A 24205-nucleotide genomic window follows, 5' to 3' on the forward strand; every position below is an offset into this window, starting at 1 on the left:
AGTATATGTGGGGGTGAAGAGAGAGGGAAGTGATAAAATGGGAAATGCGGAAGGTAAAAGAGAAGGAAGAACATCAAGAGAGAAACAAGAAAGGGAACAAATATGATAGGAAAACCGAAACAAAAAAACAGATAAAAGGCAGAAATCATCTGTATACTAAACCCGGCACTGATACTAGGTAGAAAGCAGCAAGCAGACAGCAGTGCTTTTGTCTGTTAATGTCGCCTGGTACGATCTTTGATCTCCTCAAAGAGTCTAAAATATCTGTCAGGTTGCATTTTCGTTCTAGTAAACAGAGCAAGAAAATTGCCTGCTTTTTAGCTCCCGGTGGAGGAGAAGGAATTACACGGAGCGATGTGCTCCATTCAATACAACTGTGATGAAATCATCGTGAGACTTTCATTTCTGATGATTCCATTATTTGAGATCCAAAAATATAATCAGCGAAAAATGGGCTGAAACTACTTTCATGGGACCTGGGTTTTCCTCTGCTAAAAACCATCAGTGGTACATAAGGAGGAGGTTTTCCACTTCCACCCGTGGTGCTGCAGAATACTTCCACAAAGAATTAGTTAATCAGTAAAACAAAATCTGTCACGGTCCTGGGGTTCTGTGGAGTTTTGCATTGTTAGCTATATACTGCAGTTTGGGTTTCCTGTTTAAAGGCTTCGTTCTTATATTTGGATCCAGTTTCCATTATTCGTTTTTAACCCCCTAGGACCTGGCATCTACATATGTGGACATCACATTTTGGGTTATTTAGACCAAAATACTCAATTTTGCTCTACAAGGGCCTGATATCCACTTACGAGGACATTATACTGCTACTGTTCTACCGAATATCCTCATATGTGGCTCAAATGTTCTTAGAAACAAAAATTAGGTAAAAAACAAAATCTGGTAATTCTTTGTTTTTACATTCATCGGGACCCAATCAGCCCAAATATCAAAGAGAAATTAAAAATGCATGCAGTGGAAGAGTTCGGGTCTTAGGAGGTTAATTCATGTTTTTTCAACTAACATGCTGAGCTGTAGTTTCTAGTTTTTATGGAGTGCTGGATGGTTTACTCCCCTAATTCTTTTTTCCAATTCTTAGTCTTAATTTAGCTTCAGTTCCTGCACCGAGTTTGTTATTTCTGGCATGTTTCGTTCCCTCTGTGCTTCTTCCTTCTGTTTTTGCACCCTCATCTTTCAGCGTTCCTCTCTCCCTTCTTCATGTTTAGAGCGAGTTGTCTTGTCTTTGTGTTTAGCGATGTGTCTGTTAGGTCGTTTCCCATTTTTGACAGGCAGTCTGATTATCCTGATTACGTTCACCTGTGACCTGTTCCGCCCCTGTTTCTTATTTCCCATTGGCTTCAATATATAAATGGCCTGTTTCCCCTGCTTGTGTGCTACTCTCTAATTTGATTAATCCTTCTGTTTTTGGCTTTGCTTGTGTCTTGAACTTGCTCCTGTACTACTCCATTTTGCTGGTTGTTTCTGACCATCACTGTGCAGTACTGTTGGTCAGTAGTGATTAAAGTAACTTTTCTTTGATTGTGAGTCGGTGCACCTTATTTTTTTAACAAGAGAGCTGCAGTTAAGACGTTTCAACACTTGTGGCAAATGGGACTGAAGCTAATCTCAAAGTGTTTCTAGCACGTCAACAAGCTGCATTCAAAACTGGATCTTATCTAAAACAATCCGTCGCATTTCAGATGTTAATACAGAACCAGAGGGAAAAAAGTGGAAGAAAGTGGCTTCTTCTGTTGAGACCACACGGAGGCGATGAATAAACGTTGCCCTTCTTATCGTCACATACCCAAATACACATGAATCTGTTCAGCTGCCTGGCTGGAGTAAACTGACTGTGCTTCCCACCACCGGTGCATTACGACAGTCATTATCTGAGAAACCTGTGTACATACTTTATTGATTTACCCAACTCTGACTTTGCTGGTGTGAGAAGTCTCTGACTTCAGGAGTTGAAATCTATTTGACTAAAATATCACAAAACAAAAGTCTGAGGCTGATTCCAACAAACAAAAGACAAGCTTATTTACATTAGATGGAAAAGTCACAAGCAAAGGCCAAACATTGTGATGTAAATGCATAAGCCTGGTTACACTCCCTGGGAGAGTGCTGATCTTTATCATTTCACCCTTTGTCTCATCACACACGCGCACTTCTCCGCTGTACTGTATAGCGTGCTTGAGATCAATAGCGAGCGCCATGTGCAAATACATCTCAGTGGTTGTTTGATATTGTCACCGGGGAGCTCCAGGGTCTGCTTAAAAGCATGGAGGAGAAGGAAAATAAATTCCTCTACCAGCATGACTAATATAATCCCATTCAGTCTAAAGTGTCGCGCATTCATTTTGAGAAAAAGAAAATACCTCATGCCGTTTCAAGCCCAACATTTCAAATCAAAGGATCACTTAAATCAAGGGCTACTGTTTTCTAAACAGGCAGATGTATTCTTTTCTTCAGTGTGAGAATATGCAGTAGTAGACCGTCTGCTAACATCCACGCCTTGAGAAATGATTCTTTTTTTTTTTACCACTGATGTAATGAAGAGGCTTTAATGTGACTGTGACCTCCCATGTTTAGCCTGCAGCTAAAGGTCAAACACGAGTATGAAGCCACGAAACCTAAAAAAGAACAAGGAGCTCAAATCAAAGGAGTTCCTATTCAAAACAAACAGTGAGCACTGCAGAGGACCTAAATGCAATAATTCACCTTTAGGGAGTAACACTGAGATCTGTCTTCACTTTGACAGCTACAAATCAAAGCTTTCAATTTATTGCTCAGCCTTCTTTACGGCCCTTTACCTGTGGTCGCGGGCTTTGGTTAGCGACTGAATGAATTAGATCACTGATACCAGCAGCCCGAGATGAGACTCCTCTGCGGGGTGGCTAGCCTCACTCAATATGAGAAAGTGAGCCGCAAACTGAGAGGGCTACAGTATCGAGCTGTGGTGCCTCTGCACTAACAGGAGCTCTGGCTGACATGGTTCAGGCCAGACCACAAGGACAACACACTGTGTGGGAAGGATGTCGAGGCAGCTCTGTCCATGTTTTTACCATTAAGACACCGATTTGATATAATTAGTTTTTGGGTTGAAATTTTCTCTACATCTGAAGAAAGACTGAGTTCTTAAGAGAAGGCTGGAGGAATCGCAAGTAAACTGTTTTTGTGTAGTACAATATCCAGCAGCAGGTCAGTGAAAGAAAAAGGAAAGACATAAAGATATACAGGACTCTTTAACCGTGCTGGTTTGTGAAGTCCTGAAGTGGGTGAATATGACCAAGAACGACACTGCTCAATTATCTGTTCACCATAATTTACTAAATGATCATCACGCTGTATTGCAGGAGTCTGAAGACGCAGCTTTAAGGCTTTTCATGCACTGCCTTTCAGAAACAGATCCATCCATGTTTTTATGCAGCGTATGACTAAGAGTTGGGTATTGAGATATTTTGTGTTTGAGGAGGATGGATATCGACAGGCTATAGACAACAAAAAGGCAGAAAGCAAACAGTATGGACCAGAATTAAAAAACGGGAATCTGAACGCTCACCATCAGTGCACCTCAAAGCCGGTGATGAATTCTGCATTTACAAGAGCAGTGTGAGTTTCAGATGCAAACATTAAATTAACAGTATGGCGTAAAATGTTCATAACCTGAGATGTTTTCATTACTTATCACAATAACTTTAGCTTGTTAAGGTTAATGCAGTGAGTGGGCTGCTTATACAACACTGTGTGTATGTCGGAGATCATTGTATATGCAGCTGTACAGTTATTTGCTTGTTTGTTTGTTTTTTCATGATATTTGCTGTTGGCAAGTGTGAAGTTGGAGTGGTACTCTTAGTTGCCTGCTAATTAAAAAACTGGAGCACTAAAGGCCAAGATATCCTGACATCCTATTATGTGGTAGCTGCCTGCAACAAACAGCACTGCCTGATGCACTCAACGGACAAACAGTCATCAACAGTTAATGCTTATCTTTCAAAAACAACAAAAAACTTTAGTCTCCAAACCCAAGCCATGAAAATCCAAATGATACCCTCAAGGAAAAAAGCTCCACAGCCAAAACAGACTGCATCATTTCAACTGTTTTGGAATTTGGTGAAGTGACATCGTTCTCACCAGGATCAGGAAACAAACCATTATGGAGTGGCCATGAAAAATACCTGTTTCAGCTGCTGTGTGTGTTGCAGTCCAACATTATCTCAAATTCTAGCAGCATAACACATAAAGATGATGCATTCACTCAGTCATAACAGCATCAGGAACATCACCATGTCATTACACCTCAAGCCTCACTATTTAACCCCCCAAAACAATCCACTGCTGAACAGTGTAAAGCTTTGTTCTCAGGCAGACCTGCTGAGTTGTCAAACAATGGCAAACGGTCTGCATGAATGCAGAGATATGACAATTATGAAACTGATGTGCGGGAAGGAGCAGAGCAGGACAAAGACGAGTGATAAGTTTTCTTCCCGAAGGTTTAAGGTGACAGAAGTTCACTGACTGAGTGGTTTTTAGCCAGGCACAGCTGGCTTCACACATCTGGCTTTTTCTTTTCCCCTTTTTTTGTGCAAATAAAACATGACGGACGTCCACACTACGCCAGGCGCAGCAGTCGGACTAGCACAAGGTTAACTCAATGAAAAGAGCCAGCTCCCACTGGAATTTCACCTCTTTCACATTTCAACATTCTCCACATTACTGCAATGCAAAATTTACTTTTGCAGAAAAATTATTTATGATAGTACATTATTGAATATTGATGTCTTTTCTAACTCTGAGCTACTTTATGATTTCTTTTTTGTAAACATGCAGTATCAGCAACAAAAAAGGGAACAAATTTCTGTCTCCACCTGAATGCATTTTCCAAACCAATGACTACAAAACAGACCTACATCTACATTGGGTACATTTTGATTTCCCCCCTTTGAATGCGTTAATCAGTCAATACTGTCCCACATGCTACACTCACACCTAATGCTGGCTTTAAGCACCTACTCTCTAGATGCTCATTATCCGTCATACACGTACGATTCTTTACGGGCCTCGAGTTCTTGGGAAAGTACTTAAATCTCTCCACTGAATCCTGAAAATCTTTGTAAAATAGTGAAAGAGTCAAGAGCAATCTGAACAATAGTCCAATAATATACTCTCCCACAGCTTGGAGTGTCCCTATTCTTTCCATCTCATAAAACCTTTATGTGGCCAAGCTCTTAAAACTCAGACAAGGAGAGCCCATTTCACCAACTGGGAAAAGTTCAATTTCTCTCTAGAATCTTTCCCAGGAAAGAAAATGCTTGAAAACCCTCCTATTAAATCTTTCAGCAAATCCTTCCATAAATAATGTGAACCAAGTGTGCCAAGTCACACTTCTGTTGTAACAGAGCGCTGTCCACACCCTTAGAAAATCTATAGTTAGTAAGCAGCAGCTACACCGCCACCACTTTTCAACCATATTTAGAAAAACAGACAGAAAAGATACTTGAACTCTGCAAAGCTACTTCACTGTCAACCACTGCACCTTGTAAGATGCACAATATACTGTCTAAAAGCAGCAAAACACCGCTCCATAAGCTCACTGAAGAAATGGTTTTTAGAATATAAAAGGAGAGCTGAGTGAGCCGCATTAAAGGTCTTGTACTCTCAGACCGATAAACCCTCTGCCAAAGGCAGTAAGATTTTAAAATCATCACCATAAGACGCAAGACAAACAGTACGCAGAAAGTGGCTGGAAAGGACTCTCACCTCTCTCGCAGGTACTATCCCAAAAGCCGGTCCCGGTACAGTCACAAATGAAGCGGTTCCAGCCCTCCTTACAGACCCCGTTGTTCTTGCAGGGGTTGCTGTCACACTGTTTCCCCGTCACCTTACTACACGAAGACTTGATGCCGGTCATGTTCTGCGACTGAGCTATCTGCCGGATGTCCTTGCTGCGGCCATCGATGAACAGATCCCGAACACAGCCCACATAGCCGTAGTTGAGCATAGCTGTCCAGAGCTCAGTCGGGAGCACCAAGCCCATTCGGCTGTCAGGCAGACCGCCCAGATAAAGGTCCCCCTCCAGGTCCAGGATCTCATTTTCCCCGCTGGCTGTGAAAGGGGTCCGACGGCTGTTTACTGAAATGATGCCTGAAGGGGGGAAAAGGCGATTACTGACAAATAAAATATCATTAAATCGACTTGTGTTAGAAAAATGCTGGGGTATCCACTCTGACATGTTTCTTGGTGGTGTTTTTCAAAGCAGGCCTCGTATTTTACAGTCTAAGTGATCTGCCATGTTCTACTGGCTGACAAATAAAAACACTGCTTGCTTCAGCTACAGTTCTTGAACCCAAGTAACATCTATTACCTTTAGTCTATAGTTCTTTCCAGAACCTTTCAAAGAGACTGACAGTCATTTTTTTCATTCATCAAGGTGAGGACAGAGCTGAAAATGACAGATTTCTTTTTGTAATTTTGTACTTGAGCTTTAACAAAGTAGAGATGCACTCAGCAAAATTGTGAAAGATAGAAATAGCGCAGCACACCACCCCGTGCTAAAGATGTGGGCTGAGTAAGCGGAGGTGCAAACCTATGTTTGGCAGCCAAAATTGCACTGATCACAGACTTTAACAAGCTCTTCAGGGAAACTATTTGTGTCACCAAATAACAGAAAAGAAGGCTGAACGAAAAAAAATCAAAGAAAAAAACCCTCAAATCTGACAAAACTACTCGTCTCCTGGGAAAAGGTTACAGAGCAGGTCACTGTCTGCACCTGTGGACACTCAACGATCGCTCATATAGTACTGCCGAAAAACACTTTAGAAACTCCTCATTTCTTTTTATTTTGCAAGGACAAAAGGTGTAACGATTTATTGAAAGATGCACAAACATACGTGGAAAAACGGTGTTTAAGGCAGAAACTGTGTAAAAGCCTGAAAGTCAATATTTGGTATGACCAACTTTATTCTTCAACACAGTCTGAATGCTCTTAGCCAAGCTTTTATGTCACGTCTTTAAGTAGTCTTCAGGAACAGTTCTCCAGGCATTCAAAGCTCTTCTTTGGACATTTCAGCCTTTTGTTCTGTTCTCTGTCAGCATGATCCCACACTGCGTCAGTAATATGCAGGTCTGGGCACTGGGGAGGCCAATCAATGACTGATGGTGTTCCACTGTGTTTTTCTATCTACAGAAGCTATTGCCAGTCAGATGCATTCCAGATTGCACTTCAAGGTGGATCAAAATCTCATGATGTCATGGTACTGAGTCTGGGACCCAGTGTTTGTGTTTTTCTGGGTTTTGTATATTCTTCGATTTAGTGTTTTCCATGGTTTAGTCTCTTGTAGTTCTAGCTCCCTACGTTCTCCTGTATTTAGTGATTTCTTGTTCCCAGATTTGTTACTGTGCCTCCTCCTGTGTTCCACGTCTAGTTAAGTTTTCATGTCTGCTCTTCCACAGCTCTGGTGTCTAGTCTGCGTTTCTGTTTTTGTTTCCTGTTTCCAATTTTATTTGGATAGTTCCTTGTCTTGTGTATAGTGTGTTCAGTTTCTGTGTGTGTGATTAGCACTAGCTGTGTTTCCCTCCTGGTTTCCATCCCCCTGGTTTTAGTGGTTTTTTTGCTTAGTTTTGTGAGTGTGGACGCTTCATCTCTTTGCTCTTTAATGCTTTGCTTCTTTTATTGATTTTATTGATTTTTATGCTGATTTTTTCCCTTTTTTCCTTATGAGCTTACCTGCGATAGCTTCTGGACACTCATAGATCATTAGGACTAAAGTGTTCTTAACAGAAACAGCAACATTTTTATAGTTACCTTATCCTCAGCGCTCCGTGTGTCTGTGGCCTAGACACAGCTGAAGCCTGATTACAGCGTCTGGGCACCGAGCAGCCTCAATAGCCTGGAAAGGGGCTAACCGCTAGGCTAACTAGCAACAAGATGCCTTCCCTCTCCACTGATGACTACCACAGCCTCCTGAAGAATATTGCAGTACTGGAGACAAAAATTCATCGCTTAGAAGTAAACGTGGAGGTAAATGGACTGTGTGGAAATGAAACAACCTTGCCTTTGATTCAAAACAATGGCGATGAGCAAGCTAGTACACAGCTAAGGAGCACAGATAACATGACCAAGAAAGTAGACTCTGTGCATTATTATAAATCCTCAAGTGATAATCCCCCCTTGGACTGTCTTGGTGCAAAACCAAGACATAAATCATGTCTCCTGGAAGGGGGAGGACGTACCACAGGCAGGGCACAGCGAGCTGAATTCTCTGAAACCGACTGGCTTTCACTTCCTACGAGACAGAGAAGCTCTTCTACCCCTGTATACGGGAGGAAACAGGACTGGACAACCGTGAACAGGAAGGTTAACAACAAACCTCCAAAACAACTGAATGTGAAACTGCAGAACAGATTTGCTCCACTATCAAAGGACCCTGGATCTATATCGGACAACCATCCATCTAAAAGTAGCGAAGTAAGGTCTGAAAATATGCTGAATAGCAAAAGACCACAGGGAAAGCTAAAGGCTAGGCCTGAAACTCTGATTGTGGGTGACTCTGCCGTAAAGGATGTACAAAGGATGTGCGGTAAGAACACTAAAGTCCTCTGCTTTCCTAAGGATATGGTCAACAACCTGAAGGAGAGAATTCTTCAAATTGCAGATGAATATCCAACTGTGACAAACATTGTTCTGCATACAGGGTCAAACGATGTGTCCAAACAACAGTCGGAGGTTCTGAAACGGGACTTTATTGGATTATTAAATACTGTAAACTCTCTGAATGCAGCTGTATTCATCAGTGGACCTGTACCGCCGGTCAGAGGAGGAGACGAGAGATTCAGCAGGTTGTTTACACTGAATAAATGGCTTATATCAGCATGTGCTGACCACTCAGTGCATTTTATCGACAACTTTAATATTTTTTGGGAACGCAGGCATCTGTTCAAAGCAAATGGATTTAATTTTAACAAGTCAGGGGTGAAACTGTTCACCTCCAACTTGTTTTATTCCATACGTCATCCATCTGTGCTTGGTGCCAAGGCTGAGATAAACGAGGAGTTATCTCATAAAGAGGAACAAACAGTACTCCAAGAACAGACAAAGCCCAGCAGAAACCTTGAGGAGGAGCTCCATTTGCCCCCACCCGGGAAGAGCCTCAGAAAGGAAAGACATCTAAGGCATCTGAGGAAGAGCCTCAGAAAGGAGAGACATCGAAGGCAAGAAGAGGGGTCCCTATTTGCCTCCAACTCTCTCAACAATACCAACGACCAGGACAAGGGACCACGACCTTCCCCAGTCCCCCAAACCCCTGACAGGCCATCACCCTCCTCCCCCTCCCTTTCTCCCTCCTCCCCACACCTGAAATTCACTGAGGAGATGATGGAGCGGGTCAATGCTGGGCTCAGATCTACCCCCCGTCCCAATCCCTTTTTGTCCCCCATAAACCCCCCACCAGAGCGGCCAAAGGTTCGCCATCGAGCCCCACCCTCAACAGAGCAATCGAAGTCACATTGCCCAGCCTCGCCCCCCTTAGTTCCTCTTCATGCCCTGTCTCCGCAGTCTGATATGTGATATGTGAAGGGTCTGGGCTGTGAGGATTGTGGCAGTGGTGACTTTTCCCAGGAGAAGCTGGGACCCTGTTTACTAGAAGGTTTTAAAATTTCTGTACTTTTAGGTGACAGGAGACTTGTGGCCTGGTCAAAACACAGAGAGCTGCACTCTAAAAGATCTTTAAACATAGTAAACATACCTTGTGTGCCACAGACTGCTCCCAAACACGAGGGGACAAGTAATACCTCTAAAACACTTAAGTTGGCTTTATTAAACGTTAGATCTTTAGCTGGGAAAACATTTTTAATTAATGATTTAATCACTGAGCACAGCCTTGATTTTATGTTTTTAACTGAAACTTGGTTGGACCAAAGTAACAGTGGAGCTGTTCTCATCGAGACGACCCCTCCTAACTACAGTTTTATCAGTGAGGTCAGGGCGAGCAGGAGAGGAGGAGGGGTTGCTGTCTTATTTAATGAATCATTTCAATGTAAGCAGCTATCTCCTGGAAGTTTTCAGTCTTTTGAATATGTGGCTTTACAGCTGAAGGCCCCATCCAAAGTTGTGTTTCTTAATGTTTACAGGCCTCCCAAATACTGCACAGACTTTTTTAATGACCTCAGTGAACTGCTGTCTGTGATCTGTGTTGATTTTGACTGTGTAATTATTGCTGGGGATTTTAACATTCATGTGGACAACCCTCAGGACAAAGGGACTAAAGACCTGAGTAACACTCTGGGCAACTTTGGGCTGACTCAGCATGTAACAGAGGCCACACATAATAGAGGACACACTCTTGACCTACTGATCTCCAAAGGCCTAAGCATTTCAAAGGTTACTGTGTCTGATGTGGGCCTGTCTGATCATTACTGTGTTTTCTTTGAAAGTAAAATCTCAGCCCACACAAATATATCAACAACAGTGATCACAAAACGGTGTATAACTGAACACAGTAGTGCAATTTTTAACCAGGTCTTCCCATTAACACCTGACCTGCCCAGAGGGTCAGTCAATGAGCTCGTCAATAGCTTCAATGCTAACATGTTAAATGTAATGGACACTATTGCTCCCATTAAGGTGAAGGTTATCTCAGGAAGGAAAAAGTCTCCATGGAGAAACTCCACACTGGTGAAAAAAGAAAAAAGAGAGTGTAGGAAAGCTGAGCGCAGATGGAGAAAAACAAACCTCCAGGTTCATTATGACATCTATAAAGAGAAACTTCACAATTATAATTTACAACTGAGGAGTGCAAGGAGGTCCTACTTCTCTGACATCATCACTAAAAACAGCCATAATGCTCGGGTCTTATTTTCTACAGTTGACAGGCTAACAAACCCTCCTGTGTCAGTGGCAGCTGAACTTCATTCGACCATGGCCTGCAATGACTTTGCCAAATTCTTCACAGACAAAATCCAAAAAATTAGACAAGCAATTGGTACATCAACAGCAGATCCAGGATATGTACTGTGTCCACCAAAAAACTGTTTAAACATCATGAAACAGTTTCAACCTATTAACAGCAAAGACCTGGAGGACATCTTAGGTAAACTGAACTCCTCCTCCTGCTGTTTAGATGTCCTGCCAACAAGTTTTTTCAAAAAGGTCTCAAAGACTTTAGAGTCAGACCTGTTACAAATCGTCAACTTTTCTTTATTATCAGGTGTGTTTCCAGAATCACTAAAAACTGCTGTAATCAAACCTATACTGAAAAAGGACAATCTTGACAAGACACAAATGAACAACTACAGGCCGATCTCAAATCTCCCGTTTTTAAGTAAGATCATTGAAAAAGCAGTTTCTCAACAGCTCAGTTACTTCTTAAACATAATAATTGCTATGATGCCTTCCAGTCAGGTTTTAGACAGAACCACAGCACTGAAACCGCTCTGACCAAAGTGTTTAATGACATATGTCTGAATACAGACAGTGGAAAAATGTCAGTCCTAGTTTTACTGGATCTCAGTGCAGCATTTGATACAGTTGACCACAACCTATTACTCAAACGACTGGAGAACTGGACAGGTCTTTCAGGAACTGTACTAAACTGGTTCAAAACATACTTAGAAAACAGGAAATACTTTGTATCAATAGGTAACTTCACATCTGAGCAGACAAGTATCACATGTGGAGTTCCCCAAGGTTCCATCTTGGGACCCCCTCTGTTTAACATCTACATGCTCCCACTGGCACAGATTATAAACAACAACAAAATAAACTATCACAGCTATGCAGATGACACACAAATATATATCACAATGTCACCAGGAGACCGAGGCCCTGTACAGGCTCTTGGTAAATGCATTGAGGAAATCAATGACTGGTTGTGCCACAATTTTCTCCAGCTAAACAAAAACAAAACTGAAGTAATAGTCTTTGGCGCCAAAGAAAAACGATTACAGGTCACCAGAGAACTTCAATCTATACATCTAAAAACCACAAACCAGGCGAGAAATTTGGGTGTAGTGATGGATGCAGACCTAAACTTAGAAAAACACATTAAGACAATAACAAAGTCAGCTTACTATCACCTCAAGAATATTTCTAGGATAAAAGATCTGATGTCTCAACAGGACCTGGAAAAACTAGTCCATGCATTCATCTTTAGTAGGCTTGATTACTGTAACAGCATCTTTACAGGTCTACCTAAAAAATCAGTCAGACAACTACAGCTCATTCAGAACTCTGCTGCTCGAGTCCTCACTAAGACCAAAAAAGTGGACCACATCAGTCCAGCTCTGAGGTCTTTACACTGGCTGCCTGTCCGTCAGAGGATAGACTTTAAAGTTCTGATGCTGGTCTATAAAGCTCTGAATGGTTTAGGACCAAAATACATCAGTGACCTCCTGACCCAGTATGAACCTTCCAGATCCCTCAGGTCATATGGATCCGGTCTTTTATCAGTTCCCAGAGTCAGAACCAGACACGGAGAGACTGCATTCAGCTTTTATGCTCCTTATATCTGGAACAAACTCCCAGAAAGCCTCAGATCAGCTGAAACACTCAGTTTATTTAAATCCAGGTTGAAGACTCACCTGTTCTCAGCTGCATTTGAATAAAGCACCAAATCCACACTTTAAGCTTAAATTTCAAAACTTACATTTAACTACTGATTTTATCTACTGTTCTGATTTTATCTGTTTTGATTTTATATACTGTTTTGTTTGTTTGTTTGTTAATTAGTTAGTTAGTTTATTTGCTTGTTTTAATCAATTTTAAATCATGCTTTTTATTTGTTCTTGTTTCTAATGTCTCTGTAAAGCACTTTGAATCACCTTGTTGTTGAATTGTGCTATACAAATAAACTTGCCTTGCCTTGCCTTGCCTTAGTTTCCCCAGTTTGGTTTGAAATCCGTGTTTTTGTGTTTCTGCCAAAATAAACGGTACACTTTCAATTTAAAATAAGATTCTGTTTCCATCGTCTGCCTTTGGGTTCACATCTATCTAATCAGCTGGAGGTCAGATGCATCAGGTCCTGTGTGAGGTTTTTGCTGGATTTTCCTTTTCTTGAGGATATGACTTTCAGATACGACTCATCAGCAGCAGATACCCTTTAAGGCCAGCCACTTCTTCCTCCACTTGTTATTTTGTAATAACAGTTATTTGAAATAACCTTGCCGGTGCAAAAATACCATTATATGCCTGTCAAACTGTGTAATCTTTCTTTCAACTAAAGAAATGAGGACAAATTATGTGTTTTTGTGGCAGGCTGCTAGTAACAAAGTGCCTAAAGATTTAACACTGGTTCTTTGCTGCGTTGTCCTAGCAATGGGTCCAGAGGAAATAGATCACATTTTACAGCTGCACTTTAATGCAACAGGTGAAATAACCCCTGCAGTCACGAGACACTCTTTTTGTGCTGTGGTAGACTGTGTTATATTGTTCATGTTATTTTCCTCACACTTCAGATCTTTTCAAGTTAACATTTGGTGTTAGACGTACAAATAACAAACTCAAAGGTAAGCAAAGAGAATCTGGTTTGTCTCCCAAATTATAGACTTTTCTGTGTGTGTGTTTTTTTTAAACTCCATAAAAATCCCCCAGATTGCTCTGCGTGTCTATAAAACATCATGCATACATAATGTCATTACCCAAGGCCATATATTCATATTTTATGTCAAGATTTTTAATTATTTTAACACTTTTATGACCTTATTCGATGATTATGAACTTACAGGAAGAAATAAACAGGTTCATTAGCTCTTTTTCTACTACACTGCCTCTACCCGCAGCTCATTATCAGCTCTTTTTAATGCGAGGGACACAACAGATGAAAACATCACTTTCACTACAAAGCCTAAACTTGGCTTGTCTGAAAGTGGTGCACTGTGAGTTCTCACTTTATGTTATATTCACCTTGCCGTCCTTCAGAGAGAGATCCTGGATATAGCTCTTTGTGGACAGAAAATTTAATTCACTTGCAACTCCTATTAACATTTCACTCAAGCCACAAGTGTGATTATGGCTGTTCTTAACCATCCCTCAGTCTGGTATCCATATATCTGTCTCATTCCTCTTTTTTTCCCCCTGAAAATCCTACTTTTTACTCTGCTATCGCACTGGGGGCTGTGCCGGTGATTAATCAAAGCAGCGAGCTCTGACACATGGCTAAATTGGCTGCTCTAATCTGATATATAACATGGGCTGTAATGCCGTCTAACACAACCAAGTCCTCTGGAGGATCTCACCTAATGCAGAGATTGTGTTGGGTTCGGAGCTCAAGGCGAAAGAAGTTTCGAGCCCCTTTCTCTAATATAATCTTCTTCTAGTACTTTCTGTGTATTTGCCCATGTTATGAGGTCAGAGAACATCCAGATAGCGGTAGGTAAGAGGAAATGGACTCAGTAGCTATCTAGAGAGAGATACGACTTTTATCCTGGCAATAAATCAATGCTTGTATTAATATATTGAGATGGTTTCCATCATCTCGCTGTGGGGATGCAGGAAAAGCTGGAATACGTAGAATCACTGCAGCATTGCAACATTTGAGCTGGTATAATTCACTGTAAGTATGCACAAGTTGTATTTTTTGAAGCAAAGCAATTTCATTACATCAAAGCTAGTTTCACTAGTGTTACGAAGACTGTAGTCAACTGAGAGATAAATGGTTATGCAAATGAATTCATGTTTCCCTATTTGTAGTTGCTATTTTAGGTTTTTTAGTTTTTGTTTGTAATTGACTGAAGAGTGTGTCAGTTTTTGCAAAATGTGAGTGAACAGTCAAGCGAGCAGTTCTGCAGTTTTGGCCATGCTTTTGGATTTTGGTTGCATTTATGTTTCTGCACTGCTGTCAGATTCACTTTGTCCTGTTCATTTATATACACATATAATATATCCATGCTCTGTCACCTGCCGTTCTTCGTCTACTGTGCAGTCAAGCTTTCCAGTTGTGTTTCCAAGTATTTTTCCTTGTGTCATGTTCTGTCTCAGCATGTTCACTAAAGATTTGGATTTTATCCAGATTAACGTGACAAGAGTTTGTCCACGCCTTTGTGGGCTGAGTGGGTACCAATCAAGAAAGAAGCCTGTGCTCCAAAATCAACAGTTTTCAAGTTCGACTAAGCTTGAAGCTGGGTCTGTGCCATGAAACCAATGAATTTAAATGAACTCTACCAAATGTGCTAAGAAAAAAACAAATGAATATCCAGCCAGAATTATGCCAGAAACTTGTTCATGGCAAAAGTGTCTGGTGCTAAGTGACACAAATATCAGTGTGGATGTGTGTATGTATGCTTTTGACCCTGTGTGGAGTGGAGAAAATCCAAAATAAATTGAAAGAGTTGCTTTTCAAATTCATTAAAGATGTCATTTCAGCCTGGAAAAAGCACAGTTCAAAGAAATCATTAGAATCCAAAAATCCAAATTCCATCCATGCCCATGGTGAGTGGATGTAAACTTGATGTCTTTGCATTAAAGATGCAATTTTGTCTTTAATTCTTTTGGCATTTTAAAAAGCTGACTACTGCTTAAAAATAGAAAAGTCCCAATAGCAATAGAACAAAACAAGATATGCTTCACTGTGTATTACATAAGTAAATATTGCACAGTTGCAATTCTCTTTTCTTCTGTATTTATTACTCTGTTTCTGACCATGTTTTAGTTCTCTGCCTATAAATTTATACTTTGTACCGTTCAGCCAAAGGCAACACGGTTTGAGCTGAAGCAGAAGTTCAATTTTTTTGACTGAAGCCATTTTTTTCTTGTGTATTTGTGTGTGTATCAGAGAAAACAGGACACCAGTGACATGGCAGGACCACTGTGCCTTCTCAAAGCACAGAGCTGATTTAACAGGGATGTTAAACATCTGTGAAAGTTCAGCACAGATAACTTAAAAACACAAAAACAGACATTTCAACCTTTATCTGTCTTTTTTCTTTCATCCTTACCTGAGCGACCATCTCTCTGGATATCCACATGATGCCAGGAGCCGTCATTGACCTTAGCCTGCGTTGCTTTGACCTTGATAGTCCCGGAGCCCATGTCTAGCAGCAAGTAGAGCCCTCCATCGAGCAACTCCACTGCAAAGAAGTCCACCTTGTTGTTCTTCTGGCCCTTCGCGTCCCTCCTGTCCTGAGGCTTACCGTGGGTGAAGAGGATCAGCCCGTTGGGTTCAGAGGTGCGGAAGTCGAAGGAGATGGAGCCCACGCGCTTGGTGTTCCATTTTGGCAAGGCCAGGTAGGATTCCGGGGTCTCGAAGTTGATGGGGTCGAGGGTGGGAACGTTTTCGCACTTGAAGACCACGTCACCCTGGAGCTTCATCTTGGGGTCGACAATGCGGGCGAGGCGGGAGAGCTCCAGGCGGATATCGTTGTTCTTGTACACCACCTGTGGAAGATATATGAGGGAAACGATCACCAAGAATCCTGTACGATTACTGTACTTTCTCGTCCTTTTTCAAAGCTTATTTCCAATGTTTCAGTATATGAAATGATTTGCCGGTGCAGCAACGGTAAATAACTTCTATGGAAATGAATTGCAGTTCATTTCAAAGTGCAATAGTATAGCATCATGTTGACATTATTATATACTGCAAATTAAAGGGCAGCTGGATCAATAAAACTAATATATATGTAAAGCTTTGATTGTCTCAGTCATTTTTCTATTCCCGCTTCAATTCATCTATGACAAAAAGGAGATGCACGACTATTTCTTTTGGGCTTGATTGAACACCTACTCACTGACTGAACTGTGAGACGTGATGGCTAAATTATTAGCGAGTCATTTCTTGTAATATTCAAAAAGACCAGCCTTGATAAACCGAGGGTGAAACCCCACAGGAGGATCTGTGACAGTGTGAGAATATATCCAATATCATATTTATTTACCAGCAATAAATTTACACCAACCCTCTAATCCATCAAAGTAGAAAGCAGCGCCACATTATAGTCAAATACAACAAAATACCACAGATATGGGCTGCAGAATATTGTCAATTGGAATCCATTGATGCAGAAAATTAATGTTTTTTTTCCCTCTTTTTTTCTGAGGAGGAAGAGAGGCTTTTTCGGGTATATAGGGCAGTGTATGCGCAGGAAACAGCAACACTGTTAGAGCGAGCACAGCTGTCAGCCAACAGATTGTACTTCTGTGGGATTACTGATAATCCTGGAAGATTTGACAGTAAATCAACACAGGTGACCCAAGCGCTGAGGAGGACTGAGGAGGGGAGCGGGTGGGGTTGAGAGGGGTGTAATGTGTGTGTGTTTGTGTGTTAAGGGGGAGGCAACAAGCTCCAACAACAAGCTAGTGAGAACAAGGGCAGCAAACATGTCAAGACACAAGTAAAAAGGTCAAATAGGGTCCTGTGTGTGTGTGTGTGTGTGTGTGTGTGTGTGTGTGTGTGTGTGTGTGTGTGTGTGTGTGTGTGTGTGTGTGTGTGTGTGTGTGTGCAGATGTCAGTGCAGTTAATGACCACATGTAATCTTCTGAACATGAACACAACAAAATACGCTCACTGTCAAGCTTTGTTAATCCACTGGTTATGTACTGTTACAGGTGATTTGACTTTCAAATACACAGTAAAAGAAACCCTCTGAATTAAAAATGAACATTTATACAGAATAGCAAGAGAAAACAAAAGTACACTAACAAAGAAAACCAAAGCCAACTGGAACACAACGCAGCGATTTAATTGAGACGTTTACTGTAAAAATGAGAGTTCATGGGGTATAGACCTGTGGCTTTAACTTTCAGTAAGAACACAAACTGGAAAAAGGTGCCTGAGATACATTTTGGGAATACTGGTAGCCGCCAGTGCTACCCCTCAGCCTTTAGTAGATACACCTATGTTATCAATTTCAAACTCTGACTTATTGCATTCAAAATCTTGCACCGCCGGGCCGTCTAGCAGCGTGACAACAACACCCCCACAGCCTTTTACAGGTGAGGGTTAATAAGAGGTTTCTTAGATTACTTAAAACTACTCAAAAACTACTTGATAACCAGGCCCACCCAGTCTTAAATTTTCAATCTAATCAAAAGCAAAGGTTGTGTATTTGTTTTAAAAAATTATTTAAAAAAACATTAACAACACAGGCTGGTGGCTATAAATTGCAGATGCTATCTAGTCATATGCAAAGTGTTAAGGCCACTGTGTAACCCACCTGCCACTTAGACACAAACGTCAATAGCTAATAGGTACTAACTGCTTCCTAACAGCAGTTTTGATTATCTTATATGTCAATAAATACACTTATATAAATATGTAACTGGCAAAGAAATAATTAATATGTAATAACTGCGAGTAGTTTCAAACTGCATTTCTATTACTGCGCCCACCTTTGTGATGGAATGCTAAAAAATTGCAATGCAAGCAAAGGTACAAGTAACATGTATGAAAAATACATAAAAATAAAATCCAAATGCTTATCTGTCAAACACACAGTCCCCAGTACTTCCAATATAAAACAAATAAAAGCAAAAGCTTATAAGTACGAAGTATTTTCTAGAAACTGTTTGGTGCTTCAGACATGACTTAAACGAATGCTTTTGTGTACACTGGTTCACTGTCATGGCTTACTGGCACACTTAATGGAACTGGGCCATCGTTAATTAATCCCGTGCTTTTTTTTTCTCCTTTTACTGCAACATGTCAAAATCAGGTTTTTTGTCTCCCATCCTGCCAAAAACAAGAAAAAATACATTTCCTCTTTTAATTTGCTTCTGTATTTATTTCTTTTTGCATTAATGCCCCCGTTTACTTAGCCATGCTTTTATTTCTTTGCCAATTTATTTCCTCAGAGTTATTTATGTCTTTGTGCCTTTCTGCTTCACTACACAAACGAGGGAGAGTGTAATTCGAAGTACGCCACAGGGTCAAGTCCTCACGTATTGGCGGAACAGAAGTGAGCACGAAGAATGCATGGCATTTTATTTATTCTGGATGTTGGCAGCTTTGGTCCTCCGTACTACACAGAAGAAGGTTTAGGCAATAAATCAAACAGTAAAAAGCAATAAAGTGTTTGCATATGCTAAATATGCTAATATGACCCATGGCTTGGGGGGTCGTTTCTGCCCCCCACTCAGTTCTGAGAGATCTGAGAGATTTTTTTGTTTGTGTTTTTTTGCTCTCTGGTAATTATCAATCAGCAGCAGCAACATTTGTTGCTCTGCTGTACTTACCCAAGTAAATGCAACGCACGTTCTGAGATGATGATAAGCACCAGATGAAAAATGGGGGATGATTTTGAATTTCTTTTTTTTTTTTTAATACTGAAATGCTGCAGCCGCCCTGTAGCTCTAACATATTTGAGCTTTAACCATCATTACTGATCTCTCTGAAACACTGACGTTTTTACCATGTTTTCGTCTGAAGCCCGATACCTTGGATTCCAATTCCGGCATGCTTAAGACCACTCTTGGGCAAGAGAACAAACTGAATATTACATGAAAAGAGAAAGAAGAAGAAAGAGGTGCTTTAATGCTACTCATTTGCAATGAAGAACTTTTTTCTTTAATAGTACAGGGATAGTGACTGTGCAGTTCTTAGATGTAAATTGCTCAAACTTGCCAAAGTTCCAAGGCACTATGTCTATATCTTTGAGAAATAACAAGTAGACATGGAAAGAGGAATTAAGCCCTGAGATTCCTTCAGGTTTCTATCCGAAGAACAACGGTTTGTCTTGTGCTCTGAAAACCTCAGTTTGTTTAACTCATGACTAACTTGCCCTCCGGCTTCATTTTCTTGACAGTGTGAAGTCTTTACAAACTCTCCGAGGCGCAGCGGTGTTGTTCGAGGGTGCGATAATCTTCCAATCAACCATCCCTGATCTGTTTTGGAATTATGATTTCGTCCGTCCCGCTGCAGGCTGATCGATAATGTAATCGAAATTTTGTTATAACAGAAGAATGGACTACTGCGGCTATACACGCTTCATCTTTCCCTTTGTTATTGCTGTGCTTTGTTACGCTATCTTTTAGCCAACAGCCTTATGGGGCTCATTCATAATGCACGCACAGGGGGACTGTAACAGCTCCATAAAGTCCAGATCCTCCACGGATTGAGTATTGATTGGGACACAGTAAAGCTACAAGAAGAAGGGTACAGAGCAAGGGTAGGTTGGTGGAAGTGTAGGCTTTGTGCACACAAACAGGCATGTGTAAGCGTGCATACGCGCGCGTGCACACACAAACACACACACACACACGCTCTCCTCCCTAATCTACTTTAGATGAGTGCTCATGTCCTTTCGGCCCCAAACACAGCTGCTGTCAGCTGCTGATTTACCCTAGTGTTAATGAAGGAGCAGGATAATTCCAGTGAAGTGCAGTGAAGACACACAACAACATTCACACACTTACAAAGACAGCCTCGCAGGGGGACATGGCAATTTGTTCAAGTGTGCACACACAGACCCACAAAACCAGTACATTCTTTTGGATGTGAACAGATCCAAACGCACAAGCCGCCATGTACACAGACATGCACACAATCTGTTTGTCGAGATAGTCAAAGTGCAAAGCGGAAAGCAAACAGATGTTTTGTCACACGTGCATTTAACATAGGCAGCGTGCAAATGTAGCATTGTGGTTCTCAAAGTAACAAAGCATGACTTTTCTGAGACACGTCTTTCAAGAAATAATGAATTGGTAACTCCGTGGGAGAGATATTTTATGATTTGGGCGAACCCTTAATGTGGCAAAACTGAGGCACAGCGCTTCAGTTTGTTGACATGGTGCATTATTCATTGCAGCATCCACAGGGAGGCGTTCCTGTTTGGGCTGTCACATGATCTTGGTCATGGAGTCATTACTGACCCTCCTGTTTAAAATACTGTCCTCTGGCTGTGTGCAGGGATGACATGACAACCATACAAATGATGGTAACACATATCACATATTATCATAAATAACTGTGCAGTTGTCCTTTTTTTGCAGTGCATACCGTTCTGCACCAAGCACTCGTATTTTATTGTAATTTTAGTTCAACTAATTCACCAAATTTGACTGTAATACTGCAATTATTCCTCATTTTAAAATGTTGGTATTTCATTATTGTTATCGTTTTTTGACCAAGATAACTGTGAAGTGAAGATATGACATTGTGAAAGCCCTGTCTCTATGGCTACCCCCCCTCAGCACTATTGACGGTTACACCTGTGGGGATCGTTAGTCTCTCACGTCCTTCTGTTGCAGCATCAAGTCAAATAAACAGTCAAAAGTGGCACCATAGCAAAAGCAGTACAAGTTGAGTGGTTTAACTGCATATACTGTACATCACACAGGAGTGTTTTTCAGCCTTAAACATGACGGGACATCACTTTTAACAGAAGTCTATTTGCTTTAATGTTATGAGGACATCTACAAGAATTTTATGAAGAACCGAATGCTGACGACCTACACTTAGTGCTGTGCTTGAACACATCCTGTGTACACACTGTGCTCATCAGAGGTGCTTTAGAGATGCTTACTGTTAAATCAGTCGTATCCCTCCTGTTTCAGGGCAACACCCAAACCACCCACCTGTGCCATGCAATCCTTCCTGTACTGCAGCATGCTATCACTATTACAGTTTAAGCACATTTCACTACTCGTGTGCAGCATAGAGGACTCTCACTGACTCTGACCACAGATTTTAACCAATGTGTTTTTTAGTTTTTTTTAAAGCTTACTGACCTAAATCCACTCGGCTGTGTCATCTGTCAAATACTGAACCTGAAACATTTTATCTATGATCACACTTTTGCTCTTCAGCTGATTAAAGCGTTGCAGCACTGTACACTTTGGGCTTGCGTCACACAAGCTAATCTCCGGGTGCTTGAGATTCTGGTATTTTTGTTAACATTTTTTTAACAGTTTTCTATATCAATTGCGTCACAGTTAACATGCACATTTTTGTTATCCCTGTCAGTCAATGATCTTTAACAAGTGTTAACATCAATATTTTTCAATACTTCTGCATCATTACTCATCAAAGAATATCAGGGTACACTGAAAAAAAGTAAATTGGGTGGTTGTTACATTTACAAAAGTCTAACTTGTAGTTTGAACAAAATAGTTTCACGTTTCTATGGTGGACATAATTAAATCATGTAGGATCTGCATGAAATTCAACAACTTAATTTGTTCTTGTTGAGATAACATGATGCAATCTAGTGAGACTAGTTAGTTGCCTGGACTCACAAAATTCACAACATCACACAAGATTTCCAACCACAGGAAAATCACCAGGGTTATAAGAGGCAAACAACTATACACACGCCATCTGTATGCTACTGGTATTTATTGTGGTTTAACCTGTCGAGGACAAAAAGGAAAAGCCCTGTAGTCATAGCTTTGCTACTTTTGTTAAGCCTGGATCGACATCTCGGTGGCACGGTGGTGGTTACCTCACAACAAGAAGGTCTGGCTGTTTGCAGTGGCTTCTCTCTGGGTACTCTGGTTTCCTCCCACAGTTAAAAGTCATGCAAGTATTAGGGTTAGGTTAATTGGTAAATCTAAATTACCCATAAGTCTGAATGTGAGTGCAGATGGTTGTTAGTCTCTATGTGACAGAGACCACCACCATTTATAGGTCATTAGAAATGGTGGTGGGTTGCACCTTACAAAGTCTGCACAGGATCATCATGTGTGAAATACTTCAGCAAAGTCTGAAGCATGGAGTCGTGAACTCGATTTCTGTATTGTATTCATACATAACAAGTACAGAATTTCACCCGTGTTACCAAATGGCTCCAAATAACTCAAAAAAACGACATCTGTTTTTAGCTGCACTCCTTCAAAAGAGTTACAAAACAGATCTAATTTTATCGACTCTAAAAACATCATTCCTCTCAAATGCTCGCCGTTATCATAGCCACAACTGTGCTCTCCCCGAGCAAGTGGTTGTAGAACTTAAAAATATCTTTCAGCAATTTTATTTTTATCACATTATATAAGATTTACAGGTAGCCTGTGTTTCGGGCGCATAAGGTGCTTTGTACAAAAGGTGTCACCTGGAGCCAAATCCTCTAAACAGAAACTGTTTACCAGTGGCACAGCTTAGCCCTGTGGGGGCGGGTGATGGGAAAGGTGAAGGTATTCCATTAAAGTCTTCTGTTTGCACCCATCCATCATTGTTCCCCTCGAAGGAGATATTAAAAAAAAGTCAAATTATTAAAAGGACAGGGTGACATTTGCATTTGTAATAGAGGGAAAGAAGCACTGCCTGAACATACAGCAGTGAATAACACAAAACTGATGACGACATCGTTTCTCTCAAATGTCAAATAGTGGTCTCTTGCCCCTTCTCTTTTTCTCACTTACTCATCATACTCTCCATGTCCATCCATCCTGATTTTCTCTCCTCTCCACCTGCACTTCACTTCTGTTCTCCTACACTCTGTCACCCACCTCCTCTCTTTTTTTTTAACACTCCCACTTTCTAGCCTGACATACTTGCTTCCCTGATTGTTACTCAACATCCTCTTTCTCTGCTTCCACCTCTTGGATGCTGCTCCTCCTCTCCTGACAGGGTTGACACTGTATTCCCCAGCCGCCCCCATAGTCTGCCACTACGCAGTGCCGCCCTGTGCTTGAAGGGGCCTGGAGTGAGAGTTCAAAGGGGCTGCAGAAGGCACAGACTGCACGGCACTACCAAACATCAGGCTGACCAGAGTGTGCCCGCTGGCCAGTCGGTCACGTGATACACCGCAGCCCACATGGCGGAACACGAGTGTGGGTGGGACATGTGTGCTTGCATCGTGTATGGATGAGATCCTATGTAGCCTACGGGCGCAGATGAGTGCAGCGAAGACTGAACAGGACAGGGGTTGTGATGGCAGCACGCAGGCATCTCTTTTGTTATCAGACAAGAAAAGGAAGCATTTGCTCGCTGTGGCGACACATGTCTCCACCAGCGTATTCATCAGCTTAAAAAGGTGTTCTTTGAAAAAAATTTCTAAAAAGTCTCAGAATGAACAGAGACCAACATTCCTGCTTCACCAGCATTTCAAAGTGCTCGAGCCAGACATTACACACGCAGACAGAAACACTGACGCATCTTGATCTGAGCAGCGGGCCAAACTCAACTGAATCATTCCCTCATTATGTGGGGATATTGAATCCACAGGAAGAGGCGGAGGGGGCAGGAAGGAATAAATACGGACAACAAGAGAGAGGCTGAGAGACAAAGGGATGATACACAGGGAGCACACGCAGGGGAAATGCACACATGCGTACAATGTGGGA

At 41.4% G+C, this 24205-nt stretch overlaps 1 protein-coding gene across 20 annotated transcripts in view; it reads right to left on the minus strand.

Annotated features, from left to right (window-relative positions):
- The window catches only part of nrxn3b (neurexin 3b), a 321105-nt gene that overhangs the window by 212460 nt on the left and 84440 nt on the right, over positions 1-24205 (minus strand). For all 20 annotated transcript variants that reach the window (XM_080289989.1, XM_080289992.1, XM_080289988.1 and 17 more), the window contains 2 exons: positions 15925-16363; positions 5758-6141 (listed from right to left, as the gene is read on the minus strand). In XM_080289989.1, coding sequence (XP_080146115.1) covers positions 5758-6141; positions 15925-16363 — 823 coding nt within the window. The remainder of the gene's footprint in view (positions 1-5757; positions 6142-15924; positions 16364-24205) is intronic.

Source organism: Astatotilapia calliptera, chromosome 15, assembly GCF_964374335.1.
Source record: "Astatotilapia calliptera chromosome 15, fAstCal68.1, whole genome shotgun sequence".
Classification (NCBI taxonomy): Eukaryota; Metazoa; Chordata; class Actinopteri; order Cichliformes; family Cichlidae; genus Astatotilapia; species Astatotilapia calliptera.